Raw genomic sequence first — 27,808 nt, forward strand, 5'->3', positions numbered from 1 at the left:
GTATAAAATGTACATATATAAACATGTTGCATATACCAAAATGGCCAAAGAAACAAAAATGTGATTCAAGTTCTAAAAGCCAATGCTGTTGGTGTAAGCATGAAAAACAAGAAAATTGGGGAAGGGGCTGTCAGCCTGGGAGGAAGGTCATGGAGATGTGGTGCAGGATGAAGCTGCGGGATTTAAAGGTGGCCTGGCTGTATACACCAGATATGGATGGGATAAGCCAGGTTACACTCCTGAGAAACAAAGGAGGTGACTGTGTTGCAGCCTGATAGCAGGAAAGGGCAGGAAGCTAAGGTCTCTGGAGCTGTTATCTTGTTTTGTGCAGCATTTTTTCTTTTGTGTAAGAGGGGAAAATCTTTCCTGAGTGGCTCACTGCTGGCATGAGAAGTTGGTTGTTGACTGTTTATGGTTTATTAGTATTTGTCATGTTTAGTTGGGGGGCTTTGTCTTCAGACATTTGGGACAATTGTGAGGGTTTGTTTGGTTTAGGGTTTTTTAAGGTTTCTTTCTGTCTTCAAAACCAGGATGTTTGTTTTTCCTGAGGAGCATCCACTGGCTCTTCCACTTCTTAAATGCACATCTGAATTGGGGGTCTAGCTAAAAATATGGACAAAATGTCTTACCTGGTGAAGAATATGTTTTTAGCAGTTTAATCAATAGTGCTGTATGAGTAAAGTGTTATGTTCTGCAAAATTATGCGTTTCACGGACTGCTGCTGCTTCAGGCAAAGTCTCCTTCAGACTTCTGTGTGTGGCATCTCACAGGTCAGAAGGAAAAAACAAGTCAGAATTCCTGCTGGTGACATGCACACAAATTGTTTAGGCTTTGTTGAGCCTGGATGCAGACTGTATCTGTACCTTTGAATACACCCCCGCAAGGCTCTGTGCTGTCCCAAGTTAGCTGTGACACCAGTTAGCCCAGTTTCGTGATGCAGAGCAGCCTAATCACGTGCAGTAAGTCTGTGGGCAAAAAAGGTCTAAATAGACACAGATTTCTCACTCTGTCACATGTGTTTATCTACTTTGAGCTTGCTTTCCTCCACCAATCATTAAATGTTCCCTCTGGGAAATACAGAAGCGGGAGAAGAACAGTCTGAGCTATGCTGCCCACACAGCAGTTGATGCAGAGGCTGATGCTGGTGACGAGGCAGAACTTTGGCCTTTCCTGACTCAGCAGAACGAGGGGATGTCTTGGAGGAAGGAGGCTCAACACATGAACACAAACATATTCTTAAAAAAAAAAAAAAGTCATGGGTGTATTTTATTTTTGCTGATGCCAACCTTTTCCTTCGCTAACGGAAGGAAATGGAGTGAAATTCAGCTTCTGACAAAATAATCTTGTGATTATTAGCATATTACTGCTTGGTTACTCTGAAGATGAGAACAAAAAGCATGATGGAATCATCAAATGATAGAATAACCTGAGTTGGAAGGGACCCTCAAGGTTCATCAAATCCAGCTCCTGTCCCTGCAGAGGCCAGCCCCAAGAATCACACCGTGTATCTGAGTGCATTGTCCTAACACTCACTGAACTCAGGCAGGCTGGTGCTATGACCATGTCCCTGGGGAGCCTGATACTCCCCTGAAAGCCAACTTAAACCTCCCCACAACTTCCATTCCCTTGAGTCCTATTGTCAGAGTTTGCCCCTCCACTTCCCCTCACAAGGAAGTTGTGGACTGTCGTGAGATGTCCCCTCAGTCTCCTCTTCTCCAGCTGAACAGACTGACTCACCTCAGCCATTCCTCACATGGCTTCCCCTCTAGACCCTTCACAGACTTCCTCATCTCGGTTGTTATTTTTCTCATCTGCGTTTATCAGTTCTATTTCCCATGTTTTATCAGATCTGACATTTTCAGGCCAAGCTACTGTGCATGGCAGGTGGTGGATGGATGGACAACCACCCCCTCTGACTGCTGTGGTCCAGGCAACCTTGACCAAGCGGCACACTGGTGACAGTAACATATCTGCTCTGGTCTGCACTTAGCTGGCCAAGCAGGCCTCAGGATAGCTGCCAGGAGATAAATCTGCACAGTTTGTAATTCAGAGTTCTGCTGGGCATTCTTGCTGTGGGAAAGGCTCTGAACCGCTTTCTGCACTTGGAGACAGAGGTGGGATAGGAGCAGCAGTGGGGAAGAGTAGTAGTATGCCTAACAAACCAAGTAAACTTACACTAATTCATGAACATGCACCTGTAAAAACTTCTCCTCTTTTTCCAGTGGTGGTAGTAATAATCTGCTGCTGTGTCTTTCTTTCTCCAGACGACTTTGCAGAGGAGGAGGAGGTGCAGTCCTTCGGCTACAAGAGGTTTGGTAAGTGACAGCAGTATTTCAGCTTGCTTCTGCATAGTGCTTAGGGTAAATCAAACACTTGCTATGAAAAACTTTCTTGCTCGAGGCATCGAAACATACAGGTACAGTCCCGTCATTGACATCCAATGTCCTCCCAGGGGAAGGTGTGATGTTTAGACTTGGTTTATTCTCTTGGCAAGAATAAGGCTTCCAAAATAGTTCTTTCATTAGGAAATTGAAGCCCAGACCTGAAGAGAAATGAGTGTGCTGGCTGTGTAAAAAAACAGCCATGCTTCTTACATGTTCTCTGCCCAGCTGGGCATTGCTTCAACCCCCAGCCTGATGTGCAGCAGAGTTGTAGGTTTTCCCCAGAGTGGTTTCATGGGTTGTCCTGTAGACTTGCAGAAGTTGTACCAGCAGTTGAACCATGACACAAGCTGTGCGCTCCTCTCAAAGGAAAAGTATATGGTATGAATGTATTCTGACGTAAAAAAAAATATTAAAATGAGGTTGCTCACTTTCTTTCCTTTTTCCACTTTCCTCTTTTTTTTAATGTTAGTTCACCCAAAATGGTCTTCTCACGTGAGGAAGGTAGTACCATACATCTGTGCACAGGGGTCAGCAGACTTCAAGGCTCCTGTTTTCAAGACTCTTGTGATCTCTTTCTGTTGGGAAAGCATTTCATTCTCTGCAGTCAACAGTTTCATCCGGGGCAGGAGAGTACCTGTCCCTATGGCAAGGGGAAGGTGACATGGTGGCCTCTGAGCTCCCACAGTGCCAGCTCTCTCTTGGAGCAGCCTGTCCTGGTTTGAAAGACAGGTGTTTGCTAAGGAAAGCAGAAGCCTCCCTTTGGACTGAAAAATGTGATCCTTCCTTCCTACAGATTATTATGATTTTGAAATTAAGGGAGCTCTCAGGCAAAGATACAGGGGTAGGAATAACAGTTCTTTACTAGTATATCTAACAAGACAAACAAGAACAACAACAGCTATGAAATTACCCACAAACAGAACAGTAACTCAGTCCCAGTGTTTTTTGGCTGCAGGCACCTTTTCCCTGAGCTGCAGTTCCCGGTGCTGGGGGCGGGCGGGTCCCGCAGAGCCGCAGGAGGGCTGGGGGTGATGGCAGCGCTGTCCCAGAGGGAGAGAGAGATGGAGAGAGAGCTCTCCGCTCACGGTGTGGGTCCTGGTGCTCAGCAGAGTGCTGGATGGTGGCAGGTTACAGCGAGAAGGCAGCAGGGCAGGGTCTGACAGCAGTGAGGATGGCTCCCAACGCTGGGATGGCAGGGATGGGACACAGACGGCGATCGTCCTTCTCGTCCAAACTCCGCGGGGGAAATGGGCCAAGGCCCAGCCTTCCGCTTCCTCTTCTGGATGTTTGAATCTCGTGGGGTTTCCCTCTTCTCTCTCCCTCCCCCCTTGTCACCAGGGCCCAGTCAACAGGTATCTTAGCATGACAATGGAGAAAATTCCACAGAGGGAAAAGGGAAAGCACCAACCCCCAACACAGCCAAAGGGGCTCATCATCATCATCATCATCATCATCATCATCATCATCATCATCATCATCAAAGCTGCTGGTGCCTTTTCACCTATAAGCCATCAGGATAATAGTTCAATTTTTTCTGTCCTGGGAAAGTGGCTGCAGCAAGAGTCTCTTTCAATGACCCCAGCTGGCAAGGAAAGGCAGGCTGAAAATAAAAATGAAAAATAAGTCCAAAATTCATTCCATCCCAGAAGAAGCAGGGGGAGACAGCATAAGAATATGGGGAGTTTGGGAGATGGGGATCACATTCACAGGACCTTTTCTACCCCCTGAGCTACTCCACTGCTCCCTGCTGTTAAGCTTTATTTTGGATAGATGAGCCAACCACAGAGCCAGCATCTGTGGCTTGGAAAGTCCTCCATAAGGCTGCACACAGGGATTTTTCCTTTTTTTGTTTATTGCTTTCCTTTTGCTTGTTTCCTTTTGTTGTTGTTGTTGTTGTGGATTAAGCCCTGCAATAGCAAAAAAAGCAAAACAAATCTTGAGAAACAGGAAGCAATGCCAACTGCTCATTTCTGTCACCTCCAAATAAGTAGGAAATATTATTATTAATTAACAGCTATAAAAATAGATTTCCTTGGTGTTATCCTGGCTATCCCTGGTCAGCACTCTCTTGCAGCGAGGAGTGGGTAGGTACTCCATTATCCTTATTGTCCCAATAGTAAGTGTGCTGTTGTGACGTGATGGGATTTTTGCCTACAAACTTGCTGTAATTTCTTTCTTTCTCCTGGGTATTGTGATGCTACCAAGGTGAGTTATTTCTCCCCTTAGAAATACAAGACCATTTCCAGAAATGCTTGTGCTGTTGTGCTTAGTGGGGCAGCATGGAGGGAAGAGAGGACTGGCAGTCCTTCCTACCTGGAAGTGGTAGGAGGAGATTTCACCACAAGAGGAGGAGTCAGGGTAGCTAAACCTTTAGGAACCAACCATAACTGCCTTATGCCTCAGGAAAATAACATTGCTGTGGTCAGGGAAGTATCCCAAATATCTGCAGCACAGAAGAGCCTTGACTAAAGGGCTATGGGATCATTGGCACTGGTGAGAGCTGTGTAATTCATTAGAGTCCCAATCCAAGGAACCTTCTTTGTCCATCCTGTTTTGGAGGCCAAACTTCCTCCCATACTCTCATCATCTTTCCCAGCATCATGGGGCAGCTCAGGGAGGAGCTGGGCTGGCCTGGTTTACACACATCCCTGCACCAGCCTACATAGTGTTTGACTGTAGGTGTTCATGCTTTTGTGTCCCTGAAAGGGTCTATGTCCCCTTCTTCAGAAAACCTGACTCAGTGTGCTCCCACCTCTACAGTCTCTGCTGCATTTCCAGGCAGCCTTTGAGCAGCCTCTGGAGAGAGCGGGAGCCTCGTGCCTTCAGCAGTGCTGGCTGCTGCCTCACCTGGCTTCTCCAGACAGAAAGGTGACCTGCATGACTTTAAGACTCCAAACTCAGTGGACAGCTGGGTCAGCAATTCAAGTGGAGCACCAGAGGTTGCTCTTGGGGCCAAAATGCAGCTGAGCTCCTTCCTGATCAGTAGGAAATGTTACTCTGCTGTCTCAGTGTTCCCTCTTGGGGGAACATCCTTCCTGGTAAAAGAAGGAAATAACGGGGAATCCCAAGGCAAGAACCAAATTTTATTACACAAACCTTGATAAAAAGTAATTTTAAAGGAGGTCCTGTTTGTCTGTTGGCTGGCACTGTGGAGATGCCAGCACTGTTCCTGTACTGCCTGTTGGTGTGGGCAGGGATAAAAACAGCAGTGGGGTTTTTGTTTCAGAAGTCGTAGTGCAAGAGTAGTTGTGTTAATATATTATGATTGGAGAGTCCCTGTATGCTCCATGGACATGAGACATGGTAGATGAGTCAAGTACCTTTGACTCCATCACTTGAAATTGGGAGCTCTTGTTTGGAGCAAAATGTGCTCTGAGGGGCAGAAAGCCAAAGTATAACTGGTTTGCAAAAAATGAAACGTGGCTAGCAGTCTGTCACTGCTGGCAGCTGGGAACATGTGCTGGTCAGCATTTGGCAGGCAAGACCTTGACCAAGCTGCTTTCCTAGAGTTCAGCTGAGGAATTTATTATTATCTGCCTAGTTGCCAGAGCCTGTAGTTTGGTTCAAGGAAGGAAGGGATCAGCAGAAGGAGGGAAGGAGAGAGGCATTCTCCAACAATTCTCATTTTGGGGAAGAAGTTTTTGAAAAGAGGACTGAATACACACTGTTTTGCACCACTTCTCTTTCTGAATCATTCTGCCCTTCCTTCTCAAATAAGTTAATTTCTGAGAATTTGTCAAGCTATTGTATTTTTTCATCAGTAGAACATTAACTGGTCATAGTAAGCCAAATATACTAAGTATAACACACTAACATATTAAAGAACAATGAATGCAGATGCAGACACCACCTAGGAAAATACACATCAGATTTTTTCTCCTTTGAGCTTGGGACAGATTTGCTGCGGGGGGTCAGTAAGGAAAACAGTATTCCAGCTCACTGATGCTGTTTACCTTTTTTCAATGGATGCTACAGATGTGCAGGGATGCTGCCAGAAGTTGCTCAGCTGCAGCACCTCCAGATTGCTGCACTGAAAAAGTGAGGAAGCGCGTTTCTTATCCCAGTTACTTCATCTTCAGCCCAATTTCTCAGGCTGTTTTAAAGTTATCTTCCCCACATGGCAAGCTAAGCCTCTCCACTTGTTTTCCTCTACCAGATTCCCACCAATATGAACTCTTTTCATCAATCAATGTTACTGGTTTTTACCACCTCATGCACAACTCACTTTGGGAAAGAATGAATGAGGAAAGGGCAGAACTTCCTTTCCAATATGATATACTTTGGGGGTGCTAAATCTCAGGCATGAGAGCTAAGATTAGTTTCTAGATGGTAGACAGAAGGATGAGATCTCTTTCTGGCAGGGTTTGACTCTTTCCTCTGAGATTTGGGCTCTGGGCATCTCCACAGGCAAAGGAATTGAAGGGATCAAATGGACTCCAAGGTAGAAGATCTGATCTTGCTAACTCATGGCGTTCTGAGGTAATAGATGCAGAATTCATTGTGCATTTTTTTCCCTTATGTTAATGTTTTAGAACTTAAAATCTGTGCTTTAATAGAGTCTTTTAAGTAGAAATTTCCTGTTAAATTACTGATTACATAATTCAAAGCTACGGTACAGTATGGAATTGCTGAAAGCAGAGGAGATGGTCTTTGAACTGTTGTGAAGCACACTTGTAGAGAGAACAGACTTCAAAGAAATGAGCTGAAAGCTCTGCTGATGAAGAGAAGCTTCCCAAGGAATCAGAAGATAGGACCAGTACACTGTGGATAAGTAGAAGACTAAACAGCTTGTGTAAGATAATTACCCTTTGCCCTTGGCAAACACAGCCAGAATTGCAGACTGAGCCTGTTCTCCACAGAAACACCCATCTTGGTCACATCCATGCTCCCGATAGTGAGTCAGGATACCCCTCACTGTCACCTCCCCTCTTCCCTGCTGAGCTGTCAGTAGGGGATAGTCTCCCATAGCCCCAGGGAGGTCCAGAGCACACCAAGGCACTGATCCTCCAGCCTTCCCCACACCCCTTAGGTAAAGAGCTGACAGGGAAGGGGGAATAAAAATTACCAGAGGACCCCCTCAAGGGAGGAGGGTACTTCTTCTTTTGTAGGGTATATAAGATATAACTGGGTCAGGATACCTCTTCCATGCAGTTACAACAATCTAGCTCCTAAGCATGATTCAGGGTGTAAGAATCAAGTCTAGCCATTTGTGGATCAGAAATGGATGAATCATCCTACCATGCAGTAATGAAATCTGCTATACTAAAAATAAAGGTGAGGGGGAAAAATCTGGTTTAAAAACATATTTGTAAAATAAGGGGTTTTTTCCCTGATGAGTGGCTTGGGAACAGCTGAACAAGATCCATTTAATTATTTTCTTGCCATGCACTTTTTATAGTGTTTTGTACAGTAAGAAGTAATATATTATTTCTTCACCTTTGATAAAATATAACTAGGGAGTTTTAGGAGTGTACAACTGATAAAAGTGCTGTGAATGGGTTTCAGCAAAAATGAAAACTTTAAGATACAAAGCTTTTTTCTGAAAAGGTTTTTAAAAATACAGGGGAGTTTGTGCCTATAAATAATTGTTCAAATGATCAAAATTCACAGCTCAGAATTTTGTGACAGTTCAGGAATAGCATTTATTCATTAACAGTGCACAGATGGAATAATTTTAGTCCTTGTCTCTGAAGAAATCCAGGCCATTGTTCATATCTCTAGTAACAAACACCAAAAAAAGTCTGTCATCAGCCTGGTGGTGTGCCATATCCACACAAACCTTAAGCCCCTATGAAAAAAATTCTAAGCTTTAGGAATTTGTCTACTTTTCTTTATGGCTTGTAAACGACCAGTGAAGGATTTCAGGTGCCACAACCACATACATCCCTGGTCATTCTTTTATTTGTATGCCTGAACTGTGTAATCATATGGCTTAATAAAAAGTCACAGGGTCACTCATACTCACAAAGCCAGAGGAAAGTCAGGCACGTTGCTTCCAGTTCACTGATCTGGCCATATTTGACAGATGAGGATTTTGCCTGCATGTGTCCTGAGGTATGAAATCCCCACTGAATAGCGGTGCCCATGTGGCTGTTCATTTTAGGCCAAGAAATTTCATTTGAAATGACCCTTTTAATTGCCACGGCTAGAAAGGTGGAAGGGTGTTGAGCCTGCCCTCTCCTAGGGTGAGCCCTGAGCAGATGAGATAATTCAGCACCCTCCTGGTCCTGGGTTTGTGTTGGGGCTTCAATCCCAGCATCAGAGGCTGAAACGGGAGGGACCACCTATATATGGTTTCTATGTCTTTTCTTTTCTTTTCTTTTCTTTTCTTTTCTTTTCTTTTCTTTTCTTTTCTTTTCTTTTCTTTTCTTTTCTTTTCCTGGAGCAGTTGGCAGGGAGCTGAAGTCTCAATAAATAAAGAAATAAAGAATGATGACATGTATGCAGTATTGCCATTACAGAGGAACATGCTCAGGAGCTGTCAAGGTGCCCCTTTACCACCAGTGTGCCCCTTCCTCTGTCAGCGCCTTCTGCGTCTTGCAATGTAATGGCACGTGTGATAAATGGAATATCCAAACAACAAATTTGAAACTGCCTATCTTTGTAAAGATAGACAATATTTGGTGGACCCTGAGAAGTCCATCAGTGTCAGGCAGTAACAGCAAGATCCAAAAAGTTACCAGGTCTATGTGTCCTGCGCTAACTCGGGAGCTGAAAGAGCCGAGATGTTTGGGTCTGTGGGTTTGAGGCTGCCCCTCTCCAACCTGTCCTGCTGTGCCTGGCTAAAGGCACTTCTAATCCAAGCCCATAAAGAGGCCTCTTTGCAGGGCCATGGGAACTAAAGTCATTCCAGCTGTGTGTTGTTATGTAGGCAATCTATTTTCTCTTAGTTACGGGTTTTTCCTATTTAGTACAATTAAAATTCTTGACATGCTTCTTCATATATTGCATTTGCATGCTTGGAGCAATACCTGTTTGATCAATCTCTGTCTTTTACAGGGGTGAATTGAAAGGCAGTGTGGTCACCATGATGTGTGAATTTTGCTCTGTCTTTTTCATTAGAGCTATAAAATAGGTGTGTGGGCTGAACAGCACGTTGTATTTACTAGAGGAATGAAAAACATTGGCTACACTGTAAGTGACACCTGGGGATTTTGTTTTTATTTCCCTGTAAACTAGCTGGACAAATAATGATGTTTGGTAACATCAGCTTGCTGCCAGAACGCCTAGGCTGCATTCTGGGCTTTTTAACTTTGTAGCAGATTTACCTGTGAAATTGCTGTCTTGGAAGGAAACTGTGTTTTCAGCACTTGGTACCATTATGTTTCCATGCAAAGGAGTAACTCCGGAAAACTGTGGCAGAAATGAAAACTTCAAATACGAAGCCATCATGAGATGGAAGGAAAAAATAGTTGAAAATGCACATTAATGGACTCTCCCAGCACTGCCATGGGATTGTACAATGCACCAGTATTACTCTAGAGCTTCTCTTAAGCTTTATTCCAAATACAAATCTGCATTTGTTGCCATCTGCTATGACACTTTGCTCTTTACTGCATGCTGTTAACTTTATGCTTTCAGGTGCTCAAATGTCTGCAATTGATTATTTGGCTTTCCTGTACCTTCTTTATAATGATTTTATCTGAAAGTGACACAAGGACACTGGTCTTGCCATGAGAAAGGGGGTGCTGTATTCCCTTGAGGCTATCTTTTTGGATGAACCTAACAACACACACAAATCAAACACATATCTGTCATGTGCTGCTTACTGTAATATCCTGGATCTTTTTTATCTCTTAAGATTTTCCTCAACCTGTACTGTAGCTCTGTGTGTGGTTGGTGCCTGGTTTCCCATGCTCCTGGGGGAGCCACTACAAGGAAGGTGTAAAACTTAACCAGCTTCACCTAGACCTGAATGTGGGACTTGGACTTAGACCCAGACCTAAATATCTCTGCTGTCCTCTACCATCACACTCAGCAGCCCTGAGCCTAGCCAGTGTCCTGGCAAAGTAACACCCTGAACACAACTGCATCATGTTGTTGTACTTGAAAAATTTCTCAATAATTTTCAGAGAGAAAAATCTTCTGTCTGAAGATTGACTTCCACATGAAATATGAATATAGGACTTAGGTTAGGAATCATATCAGCTACTTTTAGGTATCTGAGGAAACCACCTCTTTAAAGACACCTGTGCTTAGAATAGCAATAACAAGGAGAGGCCAGGGCTGCAGGAAAGGACTTCCATGCTAAGCAAGAGCATCACCATCCTGATCTGTTTGAATTAATACATAGATAATATTGCTAACTCCAGATGTCTGTAATATATCTTATATAAAAGCTGGGGAAAGCCTATAAAGGACTAAAGAAGCCTGTGAGAGAGAGCAGTATAAGGGATAGCATAAGTGAAGAACAGAGTAAGCATTTTAGGATTATTTTTCCCATTGCAAACACTAACAAGGAAACAGTATGCTTCTTTGCTAAGTCAAAACCAATTTAAACTCCATTGTGCTGCACTACAAAAGATTAGCCAAAATAAAGCTTGGATTAAAATTTTACCCAGTCTCAATGAGCCTTCTGTATATGGATAAACCTTAGGTGAAGCAGCCACGAGCCAAGAAATTTCCATTTGTCCTGTTTCAGCCTGGCTTAAATGAGTGGGCTGAGACTCTGGAAAGTGGAGAGAGGTTGGGAGAGAGGTGTGAGTGGGAAGGAGCCTTGCTCAGTGCCCAGAGCCAGCACGGACAAGAGTTGCACAGTGGGTGGGTGTGTGGAGAGGTTTGTGTCCTGCAGACACTTTTTAGCTCGGTCAGGAATGCATCTGGAAAGTCCACCCACTCAGCCAGAGACAGAGAGATTGATGCCTTAAATAAATAAGACGTGAATGTGTTTTCGTGATTCAGCTCGCTACTCTTAGTGGAGGCAGCTGAAGTTCTGTAGTAGGTGGAGTGCAAGACCCAGGGATCTACTTTGCTTCAGCCCAACTGAGGCTTGTAAGGAGATTTTGTATTTAAAGTTGTGTGCAGATATTCAGACCTAGCAGGACTTTGTGTCTGCTCTGGCATCTGTTTCATAATGCCTCAAAGAAGCGGGGCAGAATTGTTTTCCTTTAAGGATATCTGGGCATGAGGGTCTGATTAACAGGGCTTTACTGCATATTTTTCAAAACCTGAAATTTTATATATTTGGAAAATGCTTATTGGTTTGCATTATGTAACATGTGTCTGTGTGCTTCTTTTCAAGGTCTTTTGGTCAGAAAAGATGAAAAATTCTACCAAATTTTACGTTTTTAATTTGTTCAGGAATGAACACGGTAGCTTTTACTTGCCAGGCTTGTTATGAGCAATATACCCTACATTTGGTAGTGCTCAGTGATGGAAAAAAAGCTTGCTTTTTCTGTTATGTTATGAAGGTATGATTTCAGACCATCTGTGTTTGTAGGGACAACCATTGATTGAAAGATTCCTTACATATATTTCTGCTTTATCATGTGATAGAGGACAGTCTGGTTACAAGCAATAATAATACATAGAGCCAAAATATATTTTTCTTCATTATTTTCTAGAAGTTAATTGCTTTGGGTGGAAATCAAGTGTATAATGCCCCACATAACTGGTGATTTAATTTTAAATCTGACCTGTAAGTCTCAAGTTTGGAGCGGAAGAGATCTTGTCCTTAATTAAGACTGCGCCATCTGAAACCAGATTAATTCAAACACACTGTCCAGGTCTCAGCACAGCATCTGTGCACAGCTAAATTCACTTGTCCCCAGAAGTTACTACACATCCCTGGTTGCATGCACAGATATTTAAACCTATGTGCTTTGTGTGAATACATCCCAGCTGGATTTGGCTCAGTGTGTAGAACTACCTAACAGCACAACTTCAAAAATAGTCCTGTAGGACTAGATTGCATGTAGGTTCCATCTGGAAATTTGTGCTCCAAACATTGTTTCCTAGGTCTGGAAAGCAAAAAATTGGAAAAATGGTTCCTGTGCTCACTGTATTCCAAGGCCCCAGTCATAAGTCTTCTGGCTGTCTCAAACAAAGTAACTTGTCTCCTTAAGAAAAGAGATTTCTTCTTGTTTAATGATAATTTTATGTTTAACCTCTTTTGCAAATTTATAAAAATAACCGTGTGCAGATTTCAGTGTTATACAAAATTTCTTTACTCTAGGTACCTTGCAGAAAGCATCAACATTGCATAGCTCAGTTTTAAGGGGAGGCAAATAAACCAACATCACGTACTTCTGCTCATAACACAGGAGTTGAAAAAACTTTCCAGTATGTTGATGATTTTAATACTGATACCTGTTTAAATAGTTAATCAAGGTTAGTTAAAATTAGGAGAACACTTGGGGGCCTCAAAGTAATGAGTTTGGTATGTGTGAGGGTCTGAATCAGCTGAAATACTGCAGGAGGAAGAAAAAGGGTAAACATGTCTTCATTGGCTTTCTCTTGCCTCATCGAAGTAAAGATCATTTTTCAGAGACCTGTCATTCAACCCTCGTTTGCTTCATCTCTGCTGGTCTCAGATCAGAACCATCCTTTCTTCAAGGTCCAAAGCAGCACATGAAGCCACACCTGTGAAAGATCTCTGTGCTTTGTGTGCTGTTCACAGCTCAAGCTCACCAAGGTTCAGAAAACTGCAGGCTCTGTAGAGATGCTGGCTTGTGGTGCCATGGTCTGCTTTTGCTTTTTAAGAGGTAATGGGAGCAGGGCATAGGTGGCTCCTGTCCCTTCCATGTTTAGCTGTAAGTCTGTCCATTATTCCCCCTGCCCATGTGGGCTAGGTCTGGAGCAGTCCAGAAGGTAGAAAGCAAAGCTCGTCTCAGAAGTGAGCCCACCGAGAGGATGCAGGGGGGAAATCTGGTAGCTGCAGGAAATGCCTGCCCTTGTCAGAGGGCGGTCAGCACCCCATAAACCCCGTAAACTTCACAGCTCACCTCCTGCTTCAGCAGGCCTTGACTCTGGGCCAGGAGCAGATGAAGACACAGCATGAGTCTGAACCCCGTTTCCCAGCATGTGACCACCGTGCATGCTGACCCAAAGGACAGGAGGGTGCTGGCTGGGGCTCACCACTGCAGCAATAGCCACATCTGCTCCTCTGTTGCAGCTCTGACTCCTGAGAAACTCGTGCTCTTGGCAAGCTGCTGTGTGAAATACAGCATGGCGAAGCTGTTTTTATTCTCAGTTGTCTCGCAAAAGGTTACTGTGAGTAGTTCTGTGCTTTAATAAAAAGAAATAGGGCTGTGTTCTTCACAACAAGCCCTTTTTATTACAGCTGGTTTGAATAGCATTTGGCCTCTAATCTTGTCTCCAATGGAAAGAAGACCCCTTATGAAAGCATTTCATTTACTACAGGGAATGAACTTTCCCATGCATGAAACCAGATTACCAAAAAAACCCCACAAAATGAGCAAAAGGGCTAGCAAGAATTTGTATATGTCCAGTGGATAGTCAAGGTGACTTAGAAGACATTAAGTGGAAGTGTCTTTGTAAAAGGAAGCAGAACAGCTGACTATTGAAAAGCATCTTACGTCAAAGGAATACTCAGATCACTGTAGCCTTCTTCATTTTGAGCTTGGTGATTGTGCTGATGTGGCACTATAATAATTTACTTTATTTTTCTCCCTTCTGGGAGGTTTCTAAAACAACATTTTAGAAAGAAAAATAAATAATGTCTAATGTCTTTTCAGTTGTTCTTCTGGGAAGTCTTGTGGTGAGTTAAAAGAAAATACTTGGTGAAGCTGTGAATGGGAGACATTTCCAGGGTGGGTGTGTTTTGAGGTTTGTTTGGGTTTTTGTAATACTCTACCCCTATGTCTTTTTTATGATTATTATTTATTGTTTTCATAAGCTTTTAATACAGGGAAAACTAAATTCAGAAACTCTTCCTTATTCCACCAGTTATGGGAGCTTTGAAGGACAATGTGTTATGGGACTATTACCCCCTTTGCAGTCCTGATGGAGGTAAGCCATGATACCACCCTAGTCCTGCAACCTTCATTCAGGCAAATTCCCAGCAAAGGTTTTTGGCAGTCGCTTCTCTGTCCTCTTGCTATCAGATTTGTATATGAAAAGGATTCATAGCCTTCAGGTGAGCATGTTCCACCTTTCAAGATTGCTGTTTCCAGAACATCTGAGTTCCCAGAGGGAACCAAAGGTAGTGCTGTGGTCATTATGATCTCATGAGAAATGTCTTCTTATCTCCCAAACACCTTCAGTTTGGAGATTGCAAAGCTTGTTCCCCTGCTCCTCCACACTGACCAACACATCACAGGTAGGACTTGTTCCTAAGCATCCTGCTGTAAGGTGAAAAAAAACATCACCTGAAATCAAATCAGTTCTTAAGAGAATCAGTAATGCATTCATGTAATTTCCTTTGAGGATTTTTAAATAAAATACAGTCCTGCAGAGTCGACTGGTTTTATGGAAGACATCCTCTTTCCGATGGACACATTGCATCAACTCAGCCACCAAAACTAAGCAGTTGAGAGTACAACTATTTTTTTGGTACTGGAGTTACTAAAGCTGCATTAAGTCAGCTGGGGTTTTCCTTCTGTCCCATGCTGGAGAGTAAAAACAGGCGAGCCAAGCTCAGTGTGATGGAGATGCTCTGCAGCTGTGGGGAGGCAAAGCCACACAGAGCTGGCAGGGAACAGCATGGAGGGGATCATCCCAAAACTCTGCCAAGGGACTCTGTCGTGTCAGTCTGGATTCTCTGATTTGACCACTGCTCAGCAGGGTTCTTATTTCTGTGCCCATTCACAAAAAGCAACGTACAACCCTGTGGACCTCTCTGACCAGTGCTTCTTGGGGTCATTCCTCTGCTGCCTTGATTTGCTTTTATTTTATGTACCAGGCTTGACTTCATCGGAACAGAGCATGCCACACAGGCACGTTTCAGGACAGGGTTAAAACCATCTGCAGTCTGGAAACAGGCAGGGTCCCCAGAGAGGGAGTTAAACCCAGGGAGTACTGCTCTGTTTCCTGCCTTTGTTATGATTTCTGCCACGTAACCCAATCTCACCCACCAACCATCCTGAGCGAGCCGGGCCGGCTGCGTCAGCAGGGCATGGACTGCTGCTGCTGCTCACCTCACAGCGAGCCTCCAAAATCCCTGTCTGGCTTTCAGGTTAATCCTGCCCCCAAATCAGTTGGGTGCTCGACTACCTTCAGCTCCAGGCACAGGAGAACAGAGCAGAGAGGAGGCAGGCAGGGTGAAGGGGATGCTGTCCTCGTTGAGTGCCTGTCTACAAAGGATATACAGGGCTATAAACTCAACTATAAACTCAACTTCTTTTTATATGGGCCCCAACACAGCCCTTTAGGAAAATCCCATAGAAAATGGGTGTGGCGTTTAAGACTCTTGGGTGGGGACTCTGCTTTCACTTCGACCTCCAAAATGTTTAAAAGACTTAATGTTCTTAGAGGAAATAGAGCATTATCTGCAGTTATTTAGCCGGGCACAGTCTGTGTAGCCTTGCAAATGCAAACAGATAAAATAGTACGTAATGTATTGAGGGAAGGGAAGCGGTGCCATAACCTGCTGCTGCTCACAAATCCAGGGGATTCACCTCCCCCTCCCAGAGACAGCCAGGCCCTGCGTGGGCATCCACTGCCTGCCTGTGAGCAGGGCTGCCCTCACCCTGAACCCTACCACTGTTCAATGTCAAGTCAAACCAGTGCCCAGGCTCCTTTGCCTTCCCCAGGACTGCCAGTCCAATGGGGGGGAGCAGTGGCAGGAAGGTTCTGCCAGTTCTTTTGGGGAGAGGGGTGGGGCAGTGGAGGACACCACAATCCTACTCACACTGCGGGTCCAGGTCCCCTGGCAGAGATGCTGTGCTGTGGCCAGGAGCCCTGGTGTGTAGATGAGGAATGTAGAGTGATGAAAAACTCATCTTCTCACTTTTGTTTTTTCCTCTTTCTTGCAAGACTGACATGAGCTGGCGCTGACATCTGATCTGCTTTTGATCTTTTTCTAGCACAGGCTGTATGTTTTTAAAGCATTTCGCTGCCAGAGCTGACCACTTCTAAGAGAGAAAAAGCAGTCAGCAAACATCCCCATTTAAAACTGTGTTGGTTTTGAAGCTTTGCAGATTACTTTGCTTGTTTTTCAGCCAGTTCATAACATGTTGCCAGTAGATTTCCAGTAAATTAGATATTTAAGTCAAAGTGGCTTATTTGAAATATTTGAACAGTGGCATGGGGAAAGCCTAGGTGAAAGACAGAGTTGGGAGGAGGATGATCTGTAATTTGTCTGCAGCTCTGACTAGTGCAGATGAGATACCCACAGCAGACCATCATTCTTGTCGGGTTACGGTTTGTCATGAGAATTTGGGATTGTCCATGCTGATTTCCCAGGCCTTAAAATTCTAATTATGCATTTCAGCTGTAGTACAGTAAGCAAAACATTGTGCGGTTTTTTTTTCTGGGATTTCTTGCTTCAGGCTCTTTTTGAAATTCACAGAAGCTATCTGTAACAAAATTTTCTCACAGTAATTTTAAATGTCTTTTAGAAATCTGAGGAGAGTGGAGAATTTTGTGACTATCTCTCAGGAGCTACTTTCTTAGGCCACATACAATTCTGTTGCAAATAGGTACAGCTCCATTGACTAAAGCAGTGTTGTCCCTGACAGTATCGAAGTGTGAAATGATTTGGGTAGGTTTGTGTTGTCCCACTGTTAGGAGGCAGAGAGTTAAACAGTACTTGTGCAGGCAGCTGAAAGGCCTAAATAAGTATATTGCTTTAAATCTCAGTAAGATCCATCATTTATTTTCATTGTATTTAGTGAATTAGAACCAGGATCTCAGTGAGCAAGACTAGTTTCCTCTGTTGTTGTATGCACCATGCAGTCCTTTAACACTTGTCAGAGGAGTTTAAGAAAGTTCAGCATCAAAGAATTATTGCATCTCACTGTGAAGTTTTCAAAGTTTTGTAGTAGTAAAGTTAGTCCTGCCGTGTAGTTTTGCATCAAGTTGGTATGGTATTTATAAAAATAACATTTTGTTCAGTACTGGATCTCCTCACTGATTGATAGTACTAAAAGACTCTTAGTTTCCTTTTACTTAACTAGTAAGTTGGTCTTTACTACAGGCTGATTTGAGATGGACATTCCAACATTCTCTTTGCTGTAGTCTTAATTTTTAGTGAACAATAGAGGTGTTGAATGTGGTCCTAGATGACTGGGTGATAAAACAGCTAATAGTTAAACTTGATTTTATAATTTATGTTATGAAGCCATATCCATCTCCTCCATATATAGAATATATATTATCCCAGTATGTATGTTTCTGATATTTTCTTATACTTTAATGGGGAAAACCTTATCAGAAGCAGACTGAAAACTCAGAGTTTACCACCTTGCACCTCTGTTTTCCAATGGTTTTTATGTGTCAAGGAACCCTGTTAGTTACTTGTTGTCGTGGCCCAGCTGTCTCACAGATTTATGCCAAAGGAGAAATAACAAGTACCAAGGAATAAGCAATATTTTATTTCCTCTGTTTTGTTCAGAAAGGCTTCAGTGTTCACTCAGCTCCCTTGAGGCAGTCATCTGTCCTCATCTTGATTCTGGAAAAATGTTTCTTGCTCTGTCTTTTATGTGTCTGGCCCACTGGGCCATACACATGTCCCTGCTCTGTCGGTGAGCTGCCACAGCCCCATTCACCCTCCCCTCCAAGCTGCAGCACCCCTCTTGCTCTGCAAGGTGAAGTTTCATTCATGAGATTTCTTGGGACACCGCCTAAAAAAAAAAAAAAAAAAAAAAAAAAGAAAAAGGACAGTTGAGCAAAACAGGAAGGCCAAGACTTCCTTTTAACACGGAATGCTGTCATGGGTATCAGCAGCCTCTGTGAAGGGTGAGCTTGTACCCATTCCCCCAGTGGCATTTCCACTGCAGGCAGAGGGAGTGACTGGGAAGAGACAGAGCACCTGCTTTGTGTCCTGTGCTGGTTGCTGTGGGATCACTTTGGCCTGGGCTAATCAGAATGGACAGCAATTAAGAGTAATTGAGGTAGTCTTTCTAGCCCAGTGATTTCCCTGTAGCTTTTAATAAGGAGAAATCAGAAGGGAAAACAAATGGTGTTGTCCACTAAGCTCCCACCAGTGGTTTCTGATTGTCTCAGGATTCAACAACTCATTAGATGGAGAACTGGCAGCTCCTGGTTTGAGCAACACCAGTTTTCTGCATGTCTGTGTGATGACGTTGTTTACATTCTTGAAACATGCGGAATGTTAATTTTTCTGGTTTTGGTTTTTCCCCCCTCCCTGGTATGGGGTTCTTGGGTTATTTTGAGGCTGAGCTTGTTTTCCTCTATTATGTAAGAGGTCAAGAATATAGGAAGTGTGATGTACTTTCCTCTAGTGATACTGCAATTAAAAGAACTATGAAGGCAGGGCTAGCCAAATAGAATCTTTGTCACAGGCCTTTGGTCACAATAAATCACTTTGTTTGGAAAATATAATAATAAGAATTTTTTCGGGTTTTTTTGTAATATTGCCTGTGTTTGGTGAGATGAGGACAAGTACCAAATAGATTGCAAAAGAGAAACATGTTTGTAGTGGTAACAGCCCTGCCTGAAACAGCTGCCTCACCTGCAGCCTCTGTGCTGGGGAGTCTCTGCTGGGACCGTGTCTGACATACCAAACCTGTGAGCAGTATCCAGTGCCTGCTAATGGAAAGAGGATGTCTAGGGAAATTTTATCTCCCTTATACCCCATCACAAAATGTGGATTACTTTTTTTCTCCCCATTTGTTTTGACCTAATTTCAGGACCCCAGAGCAAGATCTGCAAGTGGCTGATGAGAAGGGGCAAAGAAGATTCTGTATAAACTGCTCATCCTGCTGCCTACATAGCAGAGAGCCCCTCATGCCCACTGCTCTGTGGGTGCCCTTGCCACACCATACCTGTGGGAAGATACCTCCATATTCATGCATGCCTACAAATTGGGGTCCTCAATAGCCTCTATTCATAACATGCAACTAAAATGGTGAATCCTCTACCAAGTTGTTCTCATAAACACCACACCTTTTTACAATCAAACCATTCGAGCATAACTTGGGGTCAGTGAACTGTGGGAGAGAGTACTGTAACAAATGAGAAAATTGTGCTTGTAAATGCATAAGCTTTTCAGAGGCAACTGCTGATAAATTCTTTCAGTTTACCACAGGTTCTTCGAGGAGATTTGCATTTTTCACTTTCTTGACATCAGGGCTTCACAAATAAAGCCGTATGGGCTGATGTCTTCATCAGACACCCATCAGGCAACTCAGGTCTTGTTTTGGAGGGTCTTTATGCTCTCAGTCTGTCTGTAAACAAAATATATATCTTTATGACAGGCTTTAGAGAAAGCAAACAGAATCAGAGGTCTTTACCTCTGATTAGCTTCTACTTTGAAAATACTTTCACAAAATGCAATTTTCACATTTAAATAATAAACTGTCATTTTATATTCCTTCTTACATGCCACTTGCCTTACCCGGATGTTGATGTGCATTATTCCTGTCATCTGTGCAGTAACCCTCATCTATATTCATTGCATGCTTGGATCTTGTTTTTCCAAAGCCTGACTAAAGCAATCTTGTGCCTCTATGTAAAGCTGGGAAAATCAGAGATTCTTCTTGTCTTACCAGTCAAATATGAGAGGAAAACTGTAAATGGACAGTAATGCATGATTTGAAGGAAATTTGCACCCAAAAGCTATGTCTGCAGCCATGGTGTCACAAAACGTCCGAGTAATGAAAATCCCTCTGGATCCTCACTCTCTGAGTGCTTGGGTTCTTTTGGGGTGTCTAAAATCATAGAAACATAGGATCAAAGAATGGTTTGGGTTGGAAGGTACATTAAAGATCATGTAGTTCAACCCCCATGCCCTGGGCAGGGACATCTTTCAGTAAATCAGGTCCTCAAAGCCCCATCCAAGCCGACTTTTAATACAACCCATAATGAGAAATCTATGTCATCTCTGGGCAACCTGTCCCAGTGTCTCACCACTCTCATAATAAAAAATTGCTTCCTGGTGTCCAATATAAATCTGACAGTTTAAAACTGTTTCCCCTTGTCCTGTCACTATAAGCCCTGCTAAAAAGTCTCTCTCCATCTTTCTTATAAGCCCTCTGTAAATACTGGAATGCTTCTATAATGTGTCCCCTGAGTCTTCTCTCCAGGCTGAACAATTCCAGCTCTCTCAGCCTGCCTTCATAGGAGAGGTGCTCCAGTCCTCTGACCACTTTTTTAACCCGCCTCTGGATCTGCTCCAACATGTCCATGTTTTTTTGTGGAAACTGGATGGCCATACAGAACTGGATGCAGTGTTCCAGATGGGGCTTCAGGAGAGAGGAGTAGTTGGAAGAATGACTCCCCCCCACCTCAACCTGCTGGCCATGTTTCTTTAATGCAGCACAGGGTGTGGTTCTTGCTCATGCCAAATTTATCATGCACCAGTATCCCCAAAATCCTTCTCTGCAGGGCTGTTCTCATATCCTTTCACCTTCCAGTCTGTACTGGTACTGGGGATTGCCCAGACCTGCATGAAGGACCTTGCACTTGGTCTTGCTGAAGTTCATGAAGCTCATGTGGGTCTGCTTTTTAGTCTTTGTCAAGGTCCCTCTAGACGGCATCCCTTCCCTATGGCCAGGGACCACCTGTGTCATTCCATCATAGAATTCCACTGGATAACTCAGGCATGATTTGCCCTTGGTGAAAACATGCTGGTTGTTTCTAATCACCTCCCTCTCTTCCAAATGTTTCAACATAACTTCCAGGATGATCAGTTCTGTGATCTTAGCAGGTGTGGAGGTGAGGCTGATGGGTTGGTAATCACTTCTAGCAGTGAATTAGGAATTTATTGAAAGGCTGGGCCAAAAAGGGTTTGTTTTTTTCCCTGTCTGTTTTCACCATGATTCATGGGTCATCTATTTGTGATATGGAAGTTTCAAAGCATCAAATGCTTCTTTCATTTAGATTTCATTTGTGGGATTACATACTGCAAATAGTACTGCATTGCATGAGTTTGAATTTGGTGTTAAATTCCAAGTATATAAGTTTGGTTTTATACAGAAATACCTCTGTTCAGAATTAGTGCAATGCTGATGTATTGCTCTAATATTAGAGCTTGTCAAAAACTTTTGACTCTTTTGTCCCAGAAAAATAATGCTGGCATTTAATTTTTTTTTTTTCATTTTCTTGCTCTGCATAAAGGCACCATATGATTCCCACCCACCTTCCCCCACCAACAAGGGACAGTTGCAGAAAGGATCATCTTTATTTTGAGGTCTTCAGCTGAAAACCTCAGTTCTGAGTAGCTTCAGAATTCCTGACCTACTGAGCTATTCTACTTTATTCTGGTGTGATTTTGAATTTTGTTTATTTGTTTTATGGGAAAAACAGATTAGATAAATTAGTCTCAGTTTTCACTAGGAGGCTGAGCTCCCCAGCCAGAAATGTGTGGGGTATCACAGTGGTTTATTTAGGAATACTGTCCAGTGTTTCCTTTTTGCTACCTCAAAATAAACACATTTCAATTGAGTAGTGCAATTTTCACTGTTTCAGAATGTTTGTATGCTTGTTCATTATGCTTTTTCTGGAATCTAAACATTGCCCACAGCTTATTTTAGCTTTTATTAAAGAAAATCTGAAAGTGTTTGTAAATATTAAATCTTTCAAATGGAACTGCCTTATTCCATAGACACATTATTCTAGTAAAGACTTCCACTATGTTTAATTTCTAACATAAAAAGTGTCACATTCTTCACTGTGGGCTCATCAGCAGTGCCCTGCTCAAAATATATTGCAGACTGTCCCTCCATTTATAGAAACTATTAACTGAATATCTGCAGAAAATCTGAGAAGATCTGACTAAAATGTTGCATGCTTGCAGTGAACAACTGTACCCTTTCCAGTGATGGGCTGTTGCTGTAACTCATGATGCTTATTTCATAGCATCTGAAATTCATCAACAAAAAATTCATACTAAGAATCATGCAAGATCTTGTGGTCTCAGCAGGTGAGATGAGCAAAGAGTGGGTAATAACCTGCAAGCCAAGGGAAGGATGTAACAGCAGAAATTAACACATCTGCTCTTTGGCTTCTAGTCTTGAGATCCAAAGAGTAAAAATAATAGACAGTGGAAGCATTTTAGGAGAATCCATGATTCCAGGAGAGCCTTCCCCACTGGATGACTAAGTCCTTGAGTCTTTATGAGCAATAAATAAATTAATTAATCTGTTAGCTGTCATATAAAAGCATATTTTCATCTATATTGCCTTCCACAAAAATTATTGAGAACAGGCAAGGGCTTCTAGCCCTTTTTATAACCAGCTAGTAAACACAAGGCTGAACTATTCTCCAATTCATAAATGCTTTTCTTTACTTGTTTATGTTGTTTCGTCTTAACACCTCTGGATCTTTTGATACAGGTCAGGGAGAGTCTTTATGTGTTGATAATATTTATCTCATTTGAACTTCTTAATCTGGAACTACCACTGGGCATTTTACTAAGAGATTTCCTGTTATTTTTTTTTTTCCACATTGAGTATCAGAATGCAATGTGAGTTGAATGAACATAGTTTAAAAAATCACCAAGAGAATATGTAGTAGAGTGCAAATGATGATTTCTAGATGCATCCAAATTATGCTTTAGAGAATAAAAACCTCTCTAAAATTTGCAGAATAGGGCACCAGGATGGAGGATGGGGAGGGATGTAACACTCCCATTTCTTCTGCTCAGTTCATCAGAGGTTTATACTCAAGTGATGTGTTGTGGCTATAGAGCTGCTCGCTGTCCCACACAGACCGGGGCTGTGTTTGCCTGGAATGTTCTATGCTGGAGAAGGGTTCGTTGACAGACTCCTTGTTGCAGCAGCATCACAGAAGGTATTACAGCTAGTTCAACATGTCTCTGGCAGGAGTTAGGCAAGTTTGAGGCTTCTGTGGTATCACTGTGCTTCTACATCAGCACTTGTGAGAGTCAACTCAGCTCCTTATAAGCAAATATAAACAGACCAGTTCAGGTTGTACAAATTCCAGGGCTGGAACCAGTGCTCACAGCTGTGATAAAACAAGAGTGAGGCCTGTCCAGAACAGAGGGATACTGTTTCTTCCTGAAGCACTCTAAAGGCAAGGAAGATGGAATCTGCTGAAAACATATTTTTAATGAAAAACAACCTTGAAATTATTGTGTTTTCTGATATTTAACCTATTCGGTTTGTCATCTGAAATAATGGCACAGGCCATTTTTCATTACTGTAGTATGTTTACCAAGTCTCATGTAATTAGACTGTTTTCAGCAGAAATAAGCAAACTGAAGGAGCAAGTGAGATTTTCCAGACAGAAATCCATTATAAGCAATTAAATCTTTGTCTTGTCACTGTGGAGGAAGGCAGGGTGCCCACTGAATCTGATGAAAGTTTTTCCTTGGATTATTCATGCAGCTGAGTCCATCAACTCTGCCTTGTTTGTTTTTTGGGTTTTTTTTTTTTGTCTGAGTTAGGTTGAATGTGATATGGAGGGAGTAAGAAAGCCCACCGGACAGATCATGCTTCTGTGTGATGCAGAATTTTTCATACTGTTATTCAGAAGGTTTCTTGAGAATTGCAGCCCACCCTGCTGGGTGTTTTCAAGTGGAAGCTGACTGCATTCACTTTCTCTCACCATTGAGGGCTCCACATTAGAGAATGGTCCAGGAATTGGCTGCAGATCTTCCATGAGCCGCAGTGTTCTGGCTGAGGTGGTGTGCAGCCCAGCTCCCAAAACATGTGATATAAACAGAATGAGTGTTTTGCTTTTTCTGGTTGAGTATGGAAGGAGTCTGGCTGGCCTGTTGTGTTCCTATCCAAAATCTTTTGGATGACTTGGAGGAGCTAGGGACTCACCAAGGGGATCAGAGATTGAATTGTAAGAAGGATAGTAAACTGCTGAGCACTAATGAAGGGAAGCTGTCCTTGGCTGTGCATGCCGGGAGGTTATACTGAGTTATGTAGCCCATGGTCCAATTCTGTGCAAATTAAAACCTTGTTGACAGCTCATGAGTTCAGGTGGGTGGCATGTACCATTTCCTTTTCTATCCAGAGCATTTTTGGGGTGGTCACAGCACTTCAGAAACTTGCACAGTGTATACCTCAGGCATCCTGAGTTATGGTCCACCGTTTGCTGCTCAGAACAGCGTGGTTACGTGGTGGGCAGCAGATTGACTGCCTCCCATGCCTGGGTTCAACAGCAAGGGCCTTGAAGCCATGTTTTTGGGGCTGCTCTGTCAAACTGGGGAAATTTAATTTGATCCATCTCACCAATCTAAAAGGTATCATGGTTTTTATGCCTATTTATGACTTCTGGTATGGCTAACCAAACTAAGTAGGTAGAGATAAAAGAGAATTTGGTGTCCTGGATCTACTATTAACTATTACTTAAGAATGACTGTGAGCTGCAAAATTCTTCCAGTTTTCCCCAGTTTTCACAAGGATAAATCCATAATGAGATTAAATAACCTTCCTCAGGATGCACTAAATGGTGTAAAGGAAACACTCATTTGGAAAGAAGGATGAAGCAGCCTGGATGGGTATATTAACTTGAGATACACTCTGAATTCTTGAAAATATTTTGCAGGGGCTATCCCAAAGTCCATGTAACCTCAGTATTCCAGTGATTCCAGGTTCCAGCTGTTATCATGAGCACCACAGCATAATAATCACCTCTGTGTGCATTACTCATTCTCCATTTTATGGTATGTCTCAGTACTTATTAGATCACTGACAGGGGGAACAAGCCATACATTGAAGGAGACCTGGGTGTAATTAAGCATTGTTCAACTGAATCCTATTAGTGTTAAATAACAAAAGATGTTACACATAATCTCAATTAGTAAACTACATGGAGGAATGCAGCAAAGTCACGAAGGCAAGGACTGAGGCTCAGCAGAGACTGGTGCTCTGGGAGATACAGTCTTGGTGACACATTAGCCATGATGCCTGTTAGTCATGTGTCATTAATACTGGCTTAATGTTCTCCAGATATGAGAGAGAAATGCTGAGGTTATGCAGGCAAATGACAAATAAGTGACAATGACAAACAAATGACTAATGACAAATAATACCTGGCCTGGCACAGAAGATTTTTGTAATCTGTAGCGAGCACATGCCCAAAATAAGACAGAAAATATTTCAGGGTGGTGCTTCTGCTTTGTCATTGGAATGGTTGTGAAGTCCTGGGGAATCCTCTAACCCTGTGTAATAAAACAATAGGAGCCAGCCAGACCACTATTAGCAGACCCCAGCAGGAGCTCCTCATCCTGCAGTTGGCTGAAGCTGCACTTACAAGTCTGCTTGTGTGTCTATGGTGCAATGCAGGGACACACAGGCACAGAGTAAACAATCAGCATCCAGGGCAGAGAGGCTCAGTTTCTGCAGCAGAGTCCAAGCAGGCTGGGTAATCCCCAACCCTACTGAGCACCAAGACCATTTTCTGACTGACTTGTGGCTTGCACTCTGGCTCAGGTTGCTAATAAATTCAGTCCACTGAGGTGCTCTAATAAGGGATCAATTTTTAGCACCTCTAGCTAGGTGCAAGTCTTGCCAATTCAACCGTGCTCAAGTACTTAATTTTGGACAGATTTCCTCTTAGCACCTGGAAACCTATAAATGTGTAAATTGAAAGGCAGGGAGAGATAATCCCTCAGAAGCTAAGCACTACATTTGGCACTTAATGTTCTTGGTATCAGTGCAATACGCTGGGTCAAATGTAGCAGTTGTATTCCACCATAAAAATGATGAAAAGGATACAGTTTTCAGGTTTCTTTTGGTCAATTGTGCAAAATTTCCTTGTTGATATGGTTGTTAAAAGAAGCTTCCTGTTCTTTATATTAAATGTTGTGGCTTAACCCCAGGTGGCAGCTAAGCCACACACAGCCACACGTTCACTTCCCCATTAGCAGGATCAGGCAGAGAATCAGAAAAGTAAAAATGAGAAAACTTGTGGGTGGAGATAAAGACAGTTTAATAGGGGAAAGCAGAAGCTGTGCACAGGCAAAGCAAAGCAAGGAATTAATTCACCACCTGATACTAGCTCAGTAGGTTAGAGCATTGGTGTGATAGCACCAATGTCACATATTTGATCACTGTCCATTCACTTGAGATCTGGACTCAATGATCCTTGCAAGTGCCTTCCAACTCTTAATATTCTGTGAAATATCTGGGAGATCATTTATTTCCCCTGGTCAGGCAAGTGTTTGACCATCTCCAGAAAAGCTGGGCTCCATCATGTGTAACAGTGACTTGGGAAGGTAAACACCATACTCTAAATGCCCCCATCTTCCCCCAGCTCTATATGCTGAGCATGATACCATATGCTATGGAATATCCCAGTGGTCAGTTGGGATCAGCTCTCCTGGCTGTGTTCCCTCCCAGCTCCTTGTGCACCCGCAGCCTGCCCACTGGTGGGGTGTGAGGAGCAGAAAAGGCCTTGACTCTGCATAAATGATGTTCAGCAATAATGAAAATGTCCCTGTGTTATCAACACTATCTTCAGCAGAAATCCACACCACAGCCCCCTATCAGCTACTAGGAAGAAAATTAGCTCTACCCCCATTGCAAGCCAGCACAATGTGTTCCAGCACAGTGAAATATTGTAGGAATTAAGGCCAACAGGCACAAGTACTGAATGCAATGATGATGGAAATAATACTGGTAGAATTAGGGAATTATTATTATTATTATTATTATTATTATTATTATTATTATTATTATTATTATTATTATTATTTCATCAGATGTCATTGTACTGCAGTTTTTCTTTCAGAACTGGATTTCCAAACTGATTGAGGAGTTTTCTTTATCGAACTGTATTTCAGAAAATTTTCACCGGGGGAAGATGCGTAGTTACATCTTGTACATCCATTTGCTTTAATAAAGACATTGGAGGCCAAATAAAAATTTTGCTAGTCATTCCTCTTTTTTATTAGAAAAAGAGAAATCACACTGTCTTCAGCATAATTATGTTGTTTTCTTGTCATGGATAAGCTGCATATTCATCAACAAAGTGAGGAGAGGTGAAGGGTTTTTATGAAAATATTTTCCTTAACAACAGCAGAGGTTCACTGGTCATTTCTCAGTCATCACTGATCTTTTCAGCAAGGGAGATGTGTGTCATCATCCTTTTGGTATGGAGATGAGACTGAAACCAAGGCAAGAAATTTGCTTGTGGTCATGACAGATCAGCCTTTCTGAGGAACATGTAGAGAGCAATTAATTTGTGCTCTGATACGAGACAGGAGGAAAGTCCTCATGTTCTTCCAGCTCTAGTGCAAATGTCTGTGTTGTGCTAGAAAATTCACATAATCTCCATTTGAAAAAGTAAGAAGGAGAAAACACACTTTCCAGATTGTGTGGTTCTTTGCCTCTGAGAACAGCAGACCACAGATGTCAGGAGAAAGT

General features: G+C 42.7%; 1 protein-coding gene across 1 annotated transcript in view; it reads left to right on the top strand.

Moving 5' to 3' along the window:
- Positions 1-934: 934 nt before the first annotated feature.
- The window catches only part of COLEC12 (collectin subfamily member 12), an 84,298-nt gene continuing 57,424 nt past the window's right edge, over positions 935-27,808 (top strand). The window contains exons 1-2 of the mRNA XM_062512397.1: positions 935-959; positions 2,265-2,315. Of these exons, the coding sequence (XP_062368381.1) occupies positions 935-959; positions 2,265-2,315 (76 nt within the window). The remainder of the gene's footprint in view (positions 960-2,264; positions 2,316-27,808) is intronic.

The sequence above is a fragment of the Cinclus cinclus genome, chromosome 1 (assembly GCF_963662255.1).
Source record: "Cinclus cinclus chromosome 1, bCinCin1.1, whole genome shotgun sequence".
Taxonomy (NCBI): Eukaryota; Metazoa; Chordata; class Aves; order Passeriformes; family Cinclidae; genus Cinclus; species Cinclus cinclus.